General features: G+C 39.9%; 1 protein-coding gene across 10 annotated transcripts in view; it reads left to right on the forward strand.

Annotated features, from left to right (window-relative positions):
* The window catches only part of tenm4 (teneurin transmembrane protein 4), a 196,755-nt gene that overhangs the window by 161,537 nt on the left and 18,517 nt on the right, over positions 1 to 16,701 (forward strand). For all 10 annotated transcript variants that reach the window (XM_056756974.1, XM_056756971.1, XM_056756973.1 and 7 more), the window contains 3 exons: positions 1,961 to 2,838; positions 7,146 to 7,318; positions 10,539 to 10,774. In XM_056756974.1, coding sequence (XP_056612952.1) covers positions 1,961 to 2,838; positions 7,146 to 7,318; positions 10,539 to 10,774 — 1,287 coding nt within the window. The remainder of the gene's footprint in view (positions 1 to 1,960; positions 2,839 to 7,145; positions 7,319 to 10,538; positions 10,775 to 16,701) is intronic.

Here is a 16,701-nt window from a genome sequence, read left to right on the forward strand (position 1 = left end):
GCGATCGTTTTTATTTCCGTATTTTGATGCATTTCAGAGTGAAATGGAATTTCGAATGAGTAAAAAGTGGGGATGGCTTTCGTCTTTCTCTGCGTTTTAATTGGATGTATAAAATCAGCTGTTGCATTTTGAAATGGAAAAGGCAGCAGACTGACCATTGAAGGGGAGGAGTTAACGGATGCTCCGCCCAAGCCGTCTAACATGCGTCATTTAAGATGGGTAGTCATTAAGGGAAGGAAGTGCATTTTCAGATTTTAACTAAAGATTAAGAGGGCACATGAATTTATAAAGATAATTCCCCACATTGATACTATAAGCTATTTACTATAAATGCTGCAATATTTCATGAAAAAAATGCATTGTCATTTTTTATTTCACTGGGACTTTAATACTAAACAAATATTAATTGTATAACCTTTTCTGTCTAAATGTCACTTTTGCATCATTTTCGTAAAAAATATTATGCACTTTCAAGACGTTTTTTTTTTACATTTTCTTTTGACGCAGTTCTTCAATAGTCAAACGTTTGATTCATAAAACCCCACATGTCCGAGTCAGCAACTCCAAATGAGTTTCCGACTTTTATGTTATTTTTTTATATTAGACTCAGCTTGGTAGCTTTTTTAGTGATTAGAGAGAGATTCCGGTCCCCCGGTGATGAGAGGGCTTGTGCAAAGCCGCCAGATTCAATCACTCCTGTGTTAAAAGCCAGTTGCATTATTTTCAGAACAATCAGTAATTATGTAGAAGGCTGGACAGAAGGCAGTGGTCCTGTTTGATAAGTGTTTCATGTTGTGTTCCACGAACGTCCTGTTCCTCTGCTTTAGTCTTTGTCCATTATGAAATGAATAACCAAAAACTGGAAAAAGACATCCATGTTAACAGATACGATGTAATGCATCTATGGAAGCTCGTGCTAGGCAAGTCCACATTATCTTTTGCTCCTCGCTACGTTAAATAAGATTGATCGCTTGACTCACATTTTGACTCAAAGAATTTTGAACTTTTGAACTTTTATCATACAGCAGTATATATTTGCACATGATTAATTATAAATGATGCTGGCTTGGATTTATTAGGGGCCAACCCCCCTAGTGCTTCTGTTAGTATTATTAAAAGTACAATACAGTATTGCGTTTTTATTTTTAATTGCTCCTAGTCCTAGAATTTGTAACCGATTGTCATGAAAATTGGTTTAAACAGTCTTTGGACTACCCACCTATGGGTAACTGTGCTCGTAACTTTGGATATGTTTGTAAGAAAACCCAGATCTCGGTGTCTACGGTTTCCTTGTGTCATGCCAGATCATATGATTAAAATTCTGTCACAATTGAATGATAAGCACGTGCGCCATATTGAATTTTGTCATAAATCTTAATATCTTTTGAACTGTATCATTTATCGCCACCAAATTTGAAAGGCATGCGCAAATTATAGTCCCAAACATACCCTTGACGTTTTAAGACAGCGCCACCTAGTGTTCAAGAAATATGACGATTTATATATTTCTATATACTTACCTTTGAAAGCTCTCCTCGCGATCATGGACCAAGCATGTCGACTAGATGGTACACCTGATAAACCTCAAGCCTCGTGTACAAGAGGTTAAGGGTTTGAATCTGTGCATTTCTTTTACATTTCAATTTATATGTACTTTATTGGCATGACAAAATGTACATTCATATTACCAAAGCATTTGCAGCTGCATATTTGCGTTCAATTAGTGCAAATATGTAAACAAACAAAATATCTTTATTACATTTAGTTATAAAATAAAATGAAGTGCGTTTCATTTAATTGAAATTGTGTACTTTCTTTTCTATAATGTAAAACAATGTTTACTTTTTCATTATCAATGGAATTCTGGTGTTTTGTTTATGAGCACCATAAATCTTTTTCCTACAAAGCAATTTACTTGTGTTCTTGATGCTGGCCTAATTTTTTTCCTTTCCTCTTACAGGTACGTCTGGAATGGCCAACTGACCTTGCCGTAAGCCCGATGGACAATTCCCTGTATGTGCTGGACAACAATGTGGTACTGCAGATCTCCGAAAACCATCAAGTGAGAATTGTAGCCGGCAGGCCAATGCACTGCCAGGTACCCGGCCTGGATCACTTCCTGGTCAGCAAAGTTGCCATCCACGCCACTTTGGAATCGGCCAACGCTCTCACCGTCTCCCACAACGGCATACTTTACATCTCTGAATCGGATGAGAAGAAGATCAACCGCGTGCGACAGGTCTCGACCAACGGTGAGATCTCACTGGTTGCTGGCGCCCCTAGTGGCTGCGACTGCAAAAATGACGCAAACTGTGACTGCTACTCTGGCGATGATGGCTATGCCAAAGACGCCAGACTAAACGCGCCATCTTCTCTGGCAGTCTCACCAGATGGAGAACTCTTTATCGCAGACTTGGGTAATATACGCATCCGGTACGTCAGAAAGAACAAACCATTCCTCAACCCTCTAAACATGTACGAGATTTCCTCGCCGATTGATGACGAACTTTACCTGTTTGATGTCAACGGCAGTCATATCTTCACTCAAAGTCTGACCACCGGAGACCACCTGTACAATCTGACCTACTCGGGCGAGGGTGACGTGAGCAGCATCACGGACAAAAATAGAAACAAAGTTTCCATACGCAGAGACACAACTGGACTGCCGCTATGGTTGATGGGTCCTGATGGACAGACTTTCTGGTTTACGATAGGAACTAATAACGCTTTAAAGAGTTTTGCCGCACAAGGCCAAGAGATGGCCATGATGACCTACCATGGAAGCTCCGGACTGCTTGCCACAAAAAGTAATGAAGATGGATGGACCACTTTCTATGAGTGAGTATACTCATAATCTACAGATATACTAAACACCTCCTAAAGATATGCATGGCGTGAAGTATTGCTTATTTTAAATGGAGTAGTTCAACTTCAAAATGAAAATTCATTCATCAATTACTCACCGTCTTGTCATTTCAAACCTGTATGACTTTCTTCCTTTTTACGTTCTTTTTTTTGTTTAAAAGCTGAGACTGTGTTCTTTCATTTGACATATTGTTTGTCCATATATTCTTTACAGAAAATTCTTTACTGTGAGCCAATAAAGTTTGGTGAAATTGTAAAAAAACACTGCCGTAGGCTGGCAACTTTTTCTTTAAAAGGCTGGCGGCGAATGAGTCAACAGCCCCCTGTTCACTTCCATTGGTTACAATAGAAGTAAATGCAGGGCTGTGCGGTTCTGTTACCAACATTTTTCAAAATCTCTTCTTTTGTGTTCTGAAAAGAAAGAAAGTCATACAGGTTTGAAATGACAAGAGTGTGTGTAAATGATGAAAGAATTTTCATTTTGAAGGTGAACTACTCTTTAAGACAGAATGTTGAAAGTCGCTTTTGATAGCCTCTGCTTAGTGATATTAATGTAAATAAAGCGGCAGAATACTACATAGTGCTCTTATTTGACGAAATTTGCCCCAAACAAGTATGAAACTTTTTGTGAAAGAGTTCCTGTACAGTACAGTCCACTTTTGGGCCTTGTGGAGGAGGGCCCACTTTTTAACATTTTTACTCCGCCCCTGTAATTTATGCATTGGTGCAATACGTGTCATTCATTTTAAGACAACAGCGTGCAACTTAATTCAATTTTGACTGTTCGACTTCACACAATTCATTTCAACATACAAATGCTTCGTATTTGAATAGATGCACTAAATTATGGTTTTGTAGATAAGCGTCTATAGGTTTCGCCACCTCAAGCGCATACTTTCTCGGTTCTGGAGAACCCGATTCATTGTTTCTCCCTCCTCCTGTGTTTTATCAGGACTCAAGCAGTCATATCATTTGTTTAATCCCTCTTTGCTAAATGAACAAATGGCAGGCAAAGTACATTTTCTCAATAATTGCAATTAGAGACAGAGGGCGAAAGCAATAATTAACATCAGCAATAGTTGCTCCCTTGTTTTTTTCCTCTCCCAAGTAATTAGATCCGTCCTTTCCCTTGGGCAGAATGGAGTCGTCTTTGTGATAAAGAGAGCTCGGTTGTTGTTTTGCTCGATATGATTGTATTTTTAGTTTTCTTGCGAGGTTGCGATTTGTTTAATTTATTTTTACATAATTGACTTTGAAGGTCAAGCTGCCATCTGAGGACCAATGTCGCAATTTTTTCCTGCACTCGAACAGAGCGGCCCTAGCAATTTATCTGCGCTCTACAACGTGCAGCACGGGCGCTTTATCATCTGTGCCACCTGAATTCATTATGTCTCTGTGAAGCGTGTTCGCCTGTGGATGCTACATCGGTTCGGACTCGTGCGGGGGACTGTACGTAGTAGCACAAGCATTACAAAGACATCTGCTTAAACATCCATCCATTGAGCTTCGCACGGAACGTCTGTGTTGTCGAGCAAGCCATTTGAAGTCTGCTTGACTTGATTTTGAAGCAGTGCTACCTACTTAAATATACTTTCTTAGTAGTGCTGCAGTAGCTCCACTGTTTTCAGAAGTATAGGGTTCTTTTTTAAGAACAGTTTATGCTTGCATTTATAGATGTTTTTTGTTTTTAATATAACCATTCATTTCATAATTAATTTAATTTAATATTTTATTGTATATTAATTGTATTAAATTGCATTAAAACTAGTTAACAGTTATTGATTCTTTGTGGAGGTCTTAAGTTTGAGCCACGTGTTTTGTCGCTGCTAAAATGGTCTATACTGTCAGGCGAACGGAATAAACACATTCTCCATGATGTCCCGTGTATGTAAGATATTAGAAACAATATTTGCATTGTTAATATCAGCTGTTAGTTTGAAAGAAAATGATTGAATTGGTCAAGTTTGATGTTGGTAAACAACATGAAATTATTTATTTTATTTTTATTTTAAAAAATAAAAATAAATAAATATTGTGCTTTTTTCAGTACAGAAATAAATAATATTATTTATTATTGCCCCATAAAGTACAAACCAGAGGTATTATACTTTTAGTGCTATTTTGTGTTATTCATATTTTGAGTTGGTTTTTATGTTAATTTTAGTTTAATTTTGTTAGGTACTTTTGTCATTTTGTTAATTATCTGTTGAATTATTATTTTGTTATATAAGTTGAATTAATGTTTGTTCCGGGTTTTTTTCAATTAGTAAATTTAGTGCATTAACTTAAACTTATTTCAGATGCTATGGCAACATTTCTAGTTCAGTTTCAGTCTTTTAAATAATATTTTTAACTAATTTTATTTGAGCCCAAATTTTTATGATTTCAATTAACAGAATTTACTTTTAGTTGTAGGAAACTATAATAACCTTGGTACAAACTAATGAGCTTCTTTTAGTATGTGTATTTTTTATATTTAGTTTTCTATAAGACTGGCTTCATTTCTTGCATGGTTAGTTACCGCTTCCAAGTACAGTATACTCCGGGACACCAGTTCTGATCACGGCGGTGTATTCCGAATCCGGCACATGATATTTCCTCATCCTATTACGGTTTCTTTCTTCCTGCTGTGTGTGTGTCTTATGTGGTCACCGGTGGTGATCAGGCTCCATGTCTCAGTGGCACATCTCAACAAACGCTGCAGTTCCAGAGTCCTTTTAGTGGGTCATTTCTCCATGACTACAGTAGATTACTGCTCTAAAAGGAGATATTTGGAGGTCTTGGCTCGTTTCCCTCACTGAGATGAATCGGTCTTCTCTCTCCACACTCCGGCCTGCTGAGAGAGAGCTCACGTGGATTCTGGCAAATAGGAAATATGGGGGTAGGAGGGTGTAGAGGAAGAAAACATGATCATTTACTTGCCTGCCAAAGAAAATACTGTTTTGGGTCAACCACAGCCATTTTCCTCTGTTTTGTTGCCAGCCCCGAACCTATTTTCTTTTTATACTATGAAAACTATTTGGAGTGTAAATAGGCACGGATAATAGTTCTTGGCTTTGGTTCACCATGACTATTGTAAATGAGACAGTTTTCATTGTGTGTATGGCACATTAAGTATTCTCCAGAATAGATACTGTAGGTGACAGAGAGGCTGATAGTATGTCACAGGTGTATGTGCTTTAATTTTGCTTTGCTAAATCAATAAAACAGACAAAATTACACATTTAACTGACTAACTAAACTGTGATTATAAGATTTTTTTGGTTAAATTTTCCCTTTGTTTGAGCGAAATTGAATTTCTAATGAGAAAAAAGTGGGCATGGCTTTCGTCTTTCTCTGCGATTTGATTGGGATATAAAATCAGCCATTGCATTTTGACATGGAACTGGCAACAGACTGACAGTTGAAGGGGAGGAGTTAACGGATGCTCCGCCCAAGCCGTCTAACATAGGTCGTTTAAGATAGATAGTCAAATAATTTGTTTCTTTAAACAAAAACCACCGTTCCCTTGCATGGAATTCACCATGTTGTTTCTACAGTAGCCCTAAATGGACAGACTGCTCTATAGAGCGTATTTTGTACATACAGTTTCTATCAAGAAGAAAAAACCTTATGAATGTTGGCCACAATAGTGCTTCAAATGGGAAGGGTGGAGTTCAGCCATTGGTTGAAATTCAGAATCTCACCACTAGAGGCCGCTATATTTCATACCCTGGACCTTTAAAGTGTCTTTAATAATCTTATTGATTATACAATGTAATGTCAAGTAATTTCAAAGTATCAAGTTTTTGTCTCCGCTCTTAAAGCTGTCACATCCATTTGGGCTCCGTCGGAGGTGCAATGTCCGCCTCAATACTTCTAGTACCTTCTATCCCCAGTTCTTTCTGTGATTGAGATATTCATATCATCACTTCTTGTTTTCGAGCCGAGACAGCCAGAGAAATTTCAGATTGCCCATATTCAGTTAATAAAAGGTATTCGGCTTTCTGTGCTTGTTTACAGTGCAGGATTGGTTTGAAGCCACTTCTTGAAAATAGTCGTATTGCTTGGATCTTAAAACAATTGTGTGGGAGTCTGGAGACTCGAATGACGTTCTGTAACTTGAGGAAAATATGAGTGTTTCGTGATTTAAGATATCATTTGTGTCTGACTGTGTCAAAGCATAAAACTTACAGTTAAGCCTTTCTGCAAGCGAGCCTGTTGATTGTTTTTTCATTACTACATTCTCGTCCCCTTGTGTCGTCTCGTCTCACTCTCTTTATTCTCTCTAACCTCCACAGGTATGACAACTACGGGCGGCTGACAAACGTGACCTACCCCACAGGAAGGGTGAGCAGCTACCGCACTGATCCCGACAGCACTGTGCGAGTGCAAACCGAGGGCTCCAACAAAGAGGACATCACCGTTACCACCAACCTCTCGGCATCCGGAACCTTCTACACACTTATGCAAGGTAAGGATATCTTCAGGTACAGATAAGAATTTCTCCTTGAAAAGTTTAGCTTTGCTGTTTCTCAAATGGTAGAGTATGACACCGACAATGGTGAGGTCATCGGTTCGTTTCCCAGTTAAGTGAATGTGCTCAAAATGTTTAGTATGGATGTTTCGGAGAAAAATGTCTGACAAATGTGTAAATATAGATGTTCAGACCTCTTTGTAATCTCTGGTTTGGGCAGCCTTTACTTATAAAGGCATTGCAGTATTTTGCAAAAAATGGAGATCTAAATGACAAAATTTCATGAACACGTGAGCCTTGTGTGCGGCCAAATCCGTAAATTTACTGCAGCCATTGAAGGTCCATTCAACTGTGAACAAACCTGTACTTGGGGAGATCAATGAAGGCATGCGTGTTTGTATTTCCTCGAAAAATCTCAAGACCACCCACTCATGAAGACCGAACTCGACATTGATTTCCTGTCCGGCACTTTTGTTGGTCACAGCCCACCTTATCCACTAATCTGCAGTTTCTCAATCGGCTGCCTCAGAAAAGCAAACTTTAATCACTTTGGCCTGAAGGCAGCGGGGTTTGGTCAGGGCCAGGGGTCGCCGTCCTATCTTGTGATTTTTCCTTACATACTTTGGCATTTCGATATCCTGTTTTTCACCTAACCAAGCGCTGCATCGATTCCCAATAAATAGCTTTGAACTCTTTCGCCCCGTGCGTTTCATTTCCTAAGAAACTGTAAAGATTTTCTTGCGCTCCTGTGAGCGTTTGATGTGATGGACCGTTTCCCCTCCCTCGTGCTTCTGGTGACCGTGTCGGAGAGAAGAGGAGGGTGTAAAGTTCTGCTATACTTAAATACTTGACCAAACTAATGGTCACTTACGCTTTGTGACCTTGTCCCAGACATCTGCTGGGGAGAGAGAAGAGAGGGCAGCGAGCCAAACGCTTTGCTGCTAATTAATTCACCATTGTCTGCTTTGTAAATGGAAACCAGTTTGGCTTTACACTCAGTTTGTGAGCACAATCTGGATATATGTTTCTCGGAGGTGGTGACCTTGTGCTGTTTATTGACTTTTCAAGGTTGCACGTGCGTTTGTGTGGGTGCATGTCTGTGCGAGTGGAGCCAGTCAACTTATTGATAAAAGCATCAGTTTCTGTGCTTGTTTTCAATTAAAATACCTAGATTTATGAGATTATTGTGGACGTTATTGGTGATTGATTCAAAATATTGCCATTGTCGGGTGGAAACCTTGTATTTACAAATCTGCTACTTTCAGGAATCGAAAAAATATATTTAAAAGATACATTAAACCTGATGTTAAAGTTGACATTGGTTATATTTGAAGATTTTGGTTAAAAATGAGATTTTCAAAAATAATGTATTTTTATTCTGCATTCCAATTAATATCAATCACACTGCAGTTAGTTTATTATTATTAAAACCATATTAACTTAAAAAAATACAGCTAACTTACACTATAAAACACAACAAAAACATGATTACGTAAAAAAACACGATTTTTACCTCATTTTGGAACCAACATTTGCAAAACCTACCGTCAATCATGAAGGGCGACTAATGGAATTTTAAAAGAATTATTATAACAAAAATGACAATCACAAAATATGGAGATATAAGGTTTCAAACCTGTATCACTATCTTTCTGCTTCAGAACAAAAAAGAAGATATTTTAAAGAATGTTGGTAACCGAACAACAGCGGTGCCCATTGACTTCTATTAGACACAAAACAGATGCAAGTCAATGGGCACCGCTGTTGTTTCGTTACCAACATTCTTCATTTTTGGGTGAACTATCACTTTAAGCGCATAGATGCTTTAATTGCATGTCTAAACTTTAGCTTCCTGCATGATGATCGTCAAGTAAACAGATATGTCTTATGCGAACCATCAAACAAACTGATACCAAAACCAAAATGAACTTGATTAAAAATACCAAACACTTTGAATTCTATTCATTTTAAAGAGGAAATCGGAGTGTTTTGCTTTCCTCTGACAGACTGTGTCCTCCCCTCTTCCAGAGACCCCTCAGGCTCATTTTACTAATGCAGTGACCGACTTACATAACAGATGTGCTCTCCGAGAGAAAGACTGTGTAGCTGCTTGCTCGCGCATGTGTTTGTACTTGTTTTTATACATTGTGGGGTCCAAATGTCCCCACAATATAAGAGTGTGAGACTTTTACATTGTGGGGACATTTGGACCGATGGCTGGTCCCCACAATTCAAATGGATTATTAAACATACTAAATTATGTTCATTTGTAAATGTAAAAATGCAGAAAGTTTTCGTTGTGGTTAGGCTTTGGGGTTGGGTTAGGCAATAGAATATACAGTTTGTCCAGTATAAAAATCATTATGCCCATGTATAGAAGCCTAACATGTGTTTGACATACTATATTCTGTCTTACATGCACTCTGTCCCCCGTTTGCTCTCGAATATTGAGTCTCGGTGGTTTTGTAAAGAATGTCTTGGGCCTGTTTCAATAGAATTATGTTGAAAGCATATTCACGCTATTTTTACACTTACTGTATTTACACTTATTATTTTTTGCATTAATAATTAAAGTCTTAAAAATACAATTTATTTCCATAATGTATCTCCATACGGTTTCATTTATAAATGTATAATAAATATATATATATATATATATATATATATATATAGATATAGATACACAGTATATAATAGGCCACTGCTTTTTATGTGAGTAATTAATTCTCTTTGACCAGTAATGAGAGACTCATCAAAGCACTCACTGACATTTTCTCATTGGTAATGCCTTTTCCATCTCCCTCCCTCTCTCTCTCTCTCTCTCTCTCTCTTTCTCTCATTCACCCTCCTCATCTTCCGCGTTTCTCCCAAGCGCTTAGAGAGACCACCTGGGGATGGAGACAGACAGTTTCAGATTTAGGTGTGTCTCTATTGCCACAGGCAGACTGCCTCAACTATGATAGCTTTCTGTTTTTCCTCTCTACACCTCTTTCCCTCTCTCTCCCTTTCTGTCTGCCGTGGGCCACTCAAAGACTGAAACTTTATTTTAACTAGGCTTTGAAACATCACGTCTGTCTGGTCTTGTTCAAACAAGAGTGTTATCGTAAATATGGCAGCCATGTTGATCGCACCAATGCACATGAAGGTTGATGTTAAAAGGTTACTTTACACAAACGGGAACATTCTCTCACTGTTTGCTTTTTCTTTACAATCGTAGATCAAGTAAAAAACAGTTACTACATCGGATTGGACGGCTCTTTACGTCTGGTGTTGGCCAATGGCATGGAAGTGTCTCTTTATACAGAGCCTCACCTGCTGTCGGGTACAGTCAACCCGACTATAAGCAAGAGGAACGTCACTCTACCCATAGACAACGGACTCAACCTGGTGGAATGGAGACAGCGTAAAGAACAGGCGCGAGGGCAGGTCACAGTGTACGGACGTAGATTGAGGGTAAGAGCAGTGTCAATGTCTTCATCTGTTTGAATACTATTTTAATTTACAAAAGTGTGGTTTTCACGGATGCGTGTAATTACATGCGGGCCGCAGCATCAGCATCATCTTCTCATCCTGTGTTCATTTTACGTGGGCACAGTTCCAGCCTTGCAGTCACACCTCCGGCTCATCTGAGCATCGAGGTCCTGTTCTTAGAGAAATTACTCCTCAATTATAATCTCTGTTGCTTCGTTCCACTCATCAGTTTCGGTCACACACACTGCGTCTGTCCTTTAGACTGATCATCCTTATTACGGATGCACTGTTGAGTCAGACCGGGACTTACCGGTCAGCTACCTGCCTCCCAAGGTCAGTGTTTGCGTGAGCGTCTCAGTGGTCTATCCGTCATGAAGCAGGCACGTTTCTTTCACCCTGAGGGCTGGGGTCACCACCTGACTCACAGAATCAGCTCTGATGTCTTCATAGTTCTTGACAGCATTATAAACATACGCTTTTAATTCACAATTATTTTCATGAATACTTTTGAAATGTAAACCAGCTTGTGATTAACACAGACAATTTTCATGGCTATTCCTGCAACACCCTTTACAGACAGGTAGAGAAAAAAGCATCCATCCATTCATAGAGACATAATAACACAAGGTAAATATTTTTAGAAGAATGCAACTTGTTAGTATCCTGTGCACCAAACAAGATGCATAATAAATGGTTTATTGCAGCTTGGGTGTCACAATATTAGGTATATTTAGCCGTGACTATTGATATTTTATTAATACTACATATATTATAATATTGTAAACAATTAAGTGGTAGTATCTGGTTAACACTCAACCAGAGTTTTTATTGGTTAAAAACATTTTGAATGATTAATCGGCCAAAAATAAATAAATACAAATTCAACATCAAATGTAAATTAAAGATTAATTTAACCGATATAATTATTTTTCAATTCAAAAGACATCACAATAATATTGTAAATGTGAATAATAGTAGTGAAAATCCGATTTGTGCACTATTCAACATACTGTAATGCTGATTGTCACCCAAGATTTGTCTGTGACCTCAAGCATCCATTTGACGTTTTTTCAGTATTTTCCACTATGTATTCATGCTTGTTGAATTGAAATGAAAATTTCGTTACCTAATGCACATATGTATTATAAAAAGTAGTTTACATGTATTAATTATTCCTTGTAATGCACCTCATTATGCATTGTTATGAATAATTGTAACCACAGTTCCCTTTCTGTCGGTCTCTACTACTATAGAAAAGGCCAATGAAATTTGGCTAATGAAATTTGCATGCTGTTCTCCGCCCCCGGATGTCCGGTAAAAAAGGAACAGGTGGCTGTCTTCCTACGGGAACCAGCCACCATTTCGTCTGCTACCCGGACAGTGACATCAGTGGATACGGCCCCGAAGTCCTCCTGTATTACCAACGTTAGTGATGTGGGGACCTCTGCGAACTTAAACCCCCCAGCCAAAAATCTCCCTGCGGACCACACACATCCCGGGCAAACTGAACCAGACAGCCAACGCGCTTTCTCGTCAGTATATGCCTCGCGGAAAGTGGCGACTTCACCCCGCAGTCCAACTCATTTGGATGCTGTTCGGAACGCCTCCAGCAACACCACCATTACCCGCTTTGGTTCTCCCTGTCCGAGGCCCCCCTCGGCACGGAGGCCCTTGCGCACAGCTGACCGTGGGACGGGCAGAAACACACCTTCCAGCCCCCAGGAGCCTGGAGACACTGTGCAAGGTCAGGGAAGAGGAGCATCAAGTGTTATTGCTTACACCATACTGGTCTAACCGCACTTGGCTTCAGAGTTGATGCTCTGGACAGCGACTCCCCCTGACCCATTCCCCTGACAGAGGACCTACGCCCAAACACCTTCGCAAGGGTTAACAACCTTCGCGTAAACCCGGTGTCAGCCCATGTCCTGTGTGGCGACATGTAGGACTGGCATCCGGGGGGGGCGTATGCCTGCGAAAGCACCTTTCCACCCTCCAGTAGGTTGGGTCAGTGTGCTATCTACCTCTCTTCTTACTCAAACATATGGCTAAGAACAGGTATCTCACCAACCTCCCTTCTTACCCAAATACTGGTAAAGAACAGGTCATCCATCCATCACTAAGCAAGCACCCCCTGGGGGCTGGCTGGGCAGAGCAGCCTTCCCCCTTAGGCCGGGATACCATATGAACTATCACAGATAGCTCTAACCGGACCTAGTGTTACCGGACGTCTGTAACATCCCCTCCGTGGGCTGTTCCGTCTGATGTATCCTCATGAGAATGGTTCCCACTCCTGGTAACCCATAAGCTTCCCCAGGTGGACCTCCATCTCGCGGTTAACTACTCAGTCCGCACGTTCCATGCGTTCTCCTCCAAGGACGAGACCATACTCCCCACGGGTAGGAGGTGGCCTCTGGAGCGCATCCCTAATTAAGGAAGTTGCGCTTACCCGGTGTAAACCCGAGCCGGACGGCAGCCAGTAGAGAGCTAAGGCCTCCGTCCGTGAAAGATTACCGGTCAGGGTTGTACCCATCTTTCTCCAAGAAAGCTATGGAACCCCGACCACCACACTGGAAGGTTACAGTTTCGTGAATGCATCGAGCTGACACGCCCAGGCCTGTTACCGTCGCTTCGCTAGAGATTGTGACGCGATACAGCATTGTGCCGTTTTCCATAGGCAACCCCATCTGTCGTTCTCGACACAATGTCGAGAGACCGACAGAAAGGGAACGTCTTGGTTACGAATGTAACCTCAGTTCCCTGATGGAGGGAACGAGACGCTGTGTCCCTTATGCCACAAACACGTATCCTATTCTGCTGCAGTCGTGAGAGGCTCTCAGGCTCTTCAGAACAAGAGGTAAATGAATGCTGGACGCCGGCTTCCTTTTATACCGGACATCCGGGGGCGGAGACTGGCATGCAAATTTCATTGGCCTTTTCTATAGTAGTCAGAGTTGATTGGTTCTCAAGGGCGAACCCCATCTGTCGTTCTCGACACAACGTCTCGTTCCCTCCATCAGGGAACTGAGGTTACAGACGTAACCAAGACGTTAATACATTTTGGCCCCGGTTTCACATAGAAGGCTTAGGCTAATCCCGGACTAAAATGAATGTGTGACCTGTTTTAACTGAATATAACTTGCCCTGAAATATCTTTAAATACATCAGTACCATTGTTTTGTATCAAGATGCACACCAGTAATGTATTTCCTAAGGTATTTTTATAAAAGCAACATAAATATTTTAGGCATAGTCTTGTTTAAAGGAATAGTTCAACCTAAAATGAAAATTTGAAATGAATTACTCGCACGGAGAAAGATATTTGGACGCATGCTTGTAACCAAACAGTTCTCGGACCCCATTGACTACCATAGGAGAAAGCATTACAATGGTGGTCTTTTCTGTTCGACAACTCATTTGTGGGTTCGACTTAACGCGAGCCCAGTACTTTGTATTTATTTAGCAAACATTGGATGGCAACACCAAGTATTCCACAAATGCATACAGTGGCATCATGGCTAATCTGGACGCGCCAGTTCTGTTCTGTGCTTGGCGGCTGATTTTACAGACCTGTTGTCTCTTTAGCCAGAACAGGGTCTTATTTATGCAGTCCCCCGTAGAGATGGACCGCAGAGACGAGAGCTGCTTATAAGTGAGAACTGAGGGACAATCCATGCCGAAATCCTCCAGCAACCTTGAGTGACATGTCAAGTGAGATTGCGTGGGTGGATGAGTGGGCAATGTGTGTGTGTGTGTGTCAAGTGTGTGTAGCCTATGAGTGGGTGATGCTGTTGGCCGTAAGAATAACAAGACGACAGGAAGCCATGAAAAACAAGGACAGAACAGACATAGTTCGAAATTGAAATTCCAACATATTTTTCCACATGCACTGTGCTAATACCATGGTATTCTTCGAAGCGAGTCGTTACCATATTTCACATCAGAGAACCATAGTAAAGATTAGTGCTGCTAAATTTATATATATCTTTTTTTGTCAAAACCTGTCTTTGTATTTTTATGTGTCATATTATTGTATGTGACATTTCAAATAAAGGAGGAGCAGGTCATCAACAGCAAATAAGCTTTGTAATACATTTTTCTAAGTCTGAAACATTTATATTCAATATATAATTCAATATTCAACACACTGCAAGGCTTATCATATCTTGAGGAGGCAGTTGGCAATACCAAGTTCTAGCAGGTATTCATAACACAAGCAGCTTCGAGTACAGGGGCCGGTTGCATAAACACAGCCATGGTTTTAAGACAGTGTCTAGTAATTAGTCGGACTAGCTCAAGTCAGTGAAGAAAAGCTGTGGCATAAAAATAGTTCCTGGTAGTCAATTTTTTTAGAAAAAGTAAGACACTGAACTGAACTTGAAACAAAATGGCAGACAGTAGGCGCTAAACCCAGCTTTTCTTTGCTGAAAACATTTGCATATTAGAAGAATACAATGCTGCCAAATCAACATAAATGGACAAATTTTGTGATTAAAGTGAAAATAAAAACAAGGCTTGGACTAAAGTAACTGAGAGCATTGATAGTGTAAATTGGTCAGTTTCACCATCAAACTATCAAAGATGTACACAAAAGAAATTCATAAGACTTGGAAAGCTCTTCCTCTTCTTAATGTCCATTTATTAAAATATTTGTTACTGATTTGCACAGTACAACAACGAAAAGTTTCTTAATTTTTGTCTTGAATAAGACCCATCTAAGATTTAAACACTAGAAGATAACACTAACTAGTCGACTAACTTGTAAGACTAGTCTAAAACTGATTTATACAACCGGCCCCAGGGTGGCATAGCCATCAGTGTTGCTACTCCACACCATCAGAAAAGCTTCTGCTGCCAAGCCACCAAATTTCTCTCGTCTCCATAGCAACCGCATCTGTCGTCAACCACGCAGCTTTGGAAATATAATCTGTAAATTCTCCCCTCGCAGCATGCTCGATCCCTAAAGCCCAGCGCAAGCTTTAACACGGGACCTCGACTGCCGCTTATTCAAATGTTTGCTTTACATTATTAGACCGGTGTCCTATATCGCCACCAAACAAACAAAATGAACGTGAGAGCAAGTGTGTTTGCTCAAGAAAGCGACGGATTGAGCTGAATAAATAAGATTAAAGTTCTTGTCACAGCAGCGGACAGGGGAAATACGTGAAATGAATGACTGAGCAGAAAGCAAATATGGGATTTGACGAACAAAAAATTGAATAAATTATTTATGATAGGGAAACAGAAAATCAAATGCTGTTTGATAGATTTGTTGACATATGGAATGTTGAATGTGGAATGAGATGTTTGAATTATTAATGTTGATTTATGAAAACAAACATTACTTACGACTTGTTTTTTAACCACGAAAGTGCATTAGCGACGGTTCTGAGATGTTCTGGTAATTAGCCGCGTTAAAAAGACTGTCATCGCTCATTACTAGTTTTGACGGATGTTTGTTTGTAAACAGGAAACAGATAATACCATGGGAGATGTGTTTTTTTGATCACTAAAGCTCTGTCAGTTTGGCTGTCGAGGAAAAAAAATTAAATTGTGAAAGTTTACTGTATATCTATAGTTAGGTACTTAATCTATAACAAATAATAAACTCAGCAAAAAAGCGACTGTTTGGCATCACAAATATAAATATAACTTGTAAATTGGTCTAACCTGAGACATCAAAAAAGCTTGAAATCTCTATTAAAATGGTTGCTTTATGATATAACTTAAATACTTTATTAGACCTTCCTCTTCTTTTTTGGTTGTTCATACCTTAACTCGGAGGTCAGAGACCCCCTCAAAAACCTCCCTGCTTTTCCCACCCTGCTCCAATACCCTCTACTTCCTCCTATAATGTCTGCTTTACCAAAGCTGAACCCTTGGAATGTCCAATTTAAAACATTCCCCTTGAG

The sequence above is a fragment of the Triplophysa dalaica genome, chromosome 9 (assembly GCF_015846415.1).
Source record: "Triplophysa dalaica isolate WHDGS20190420 chromosome 9, ASM1584641v1, whole genome shotgun sequence".
NCBI lineage: Eukaryota > Metazoa > Chordata > Actinopteri > Cypriniformes > Nemacheilidae > Triplophysa > Triplophysa dalaica.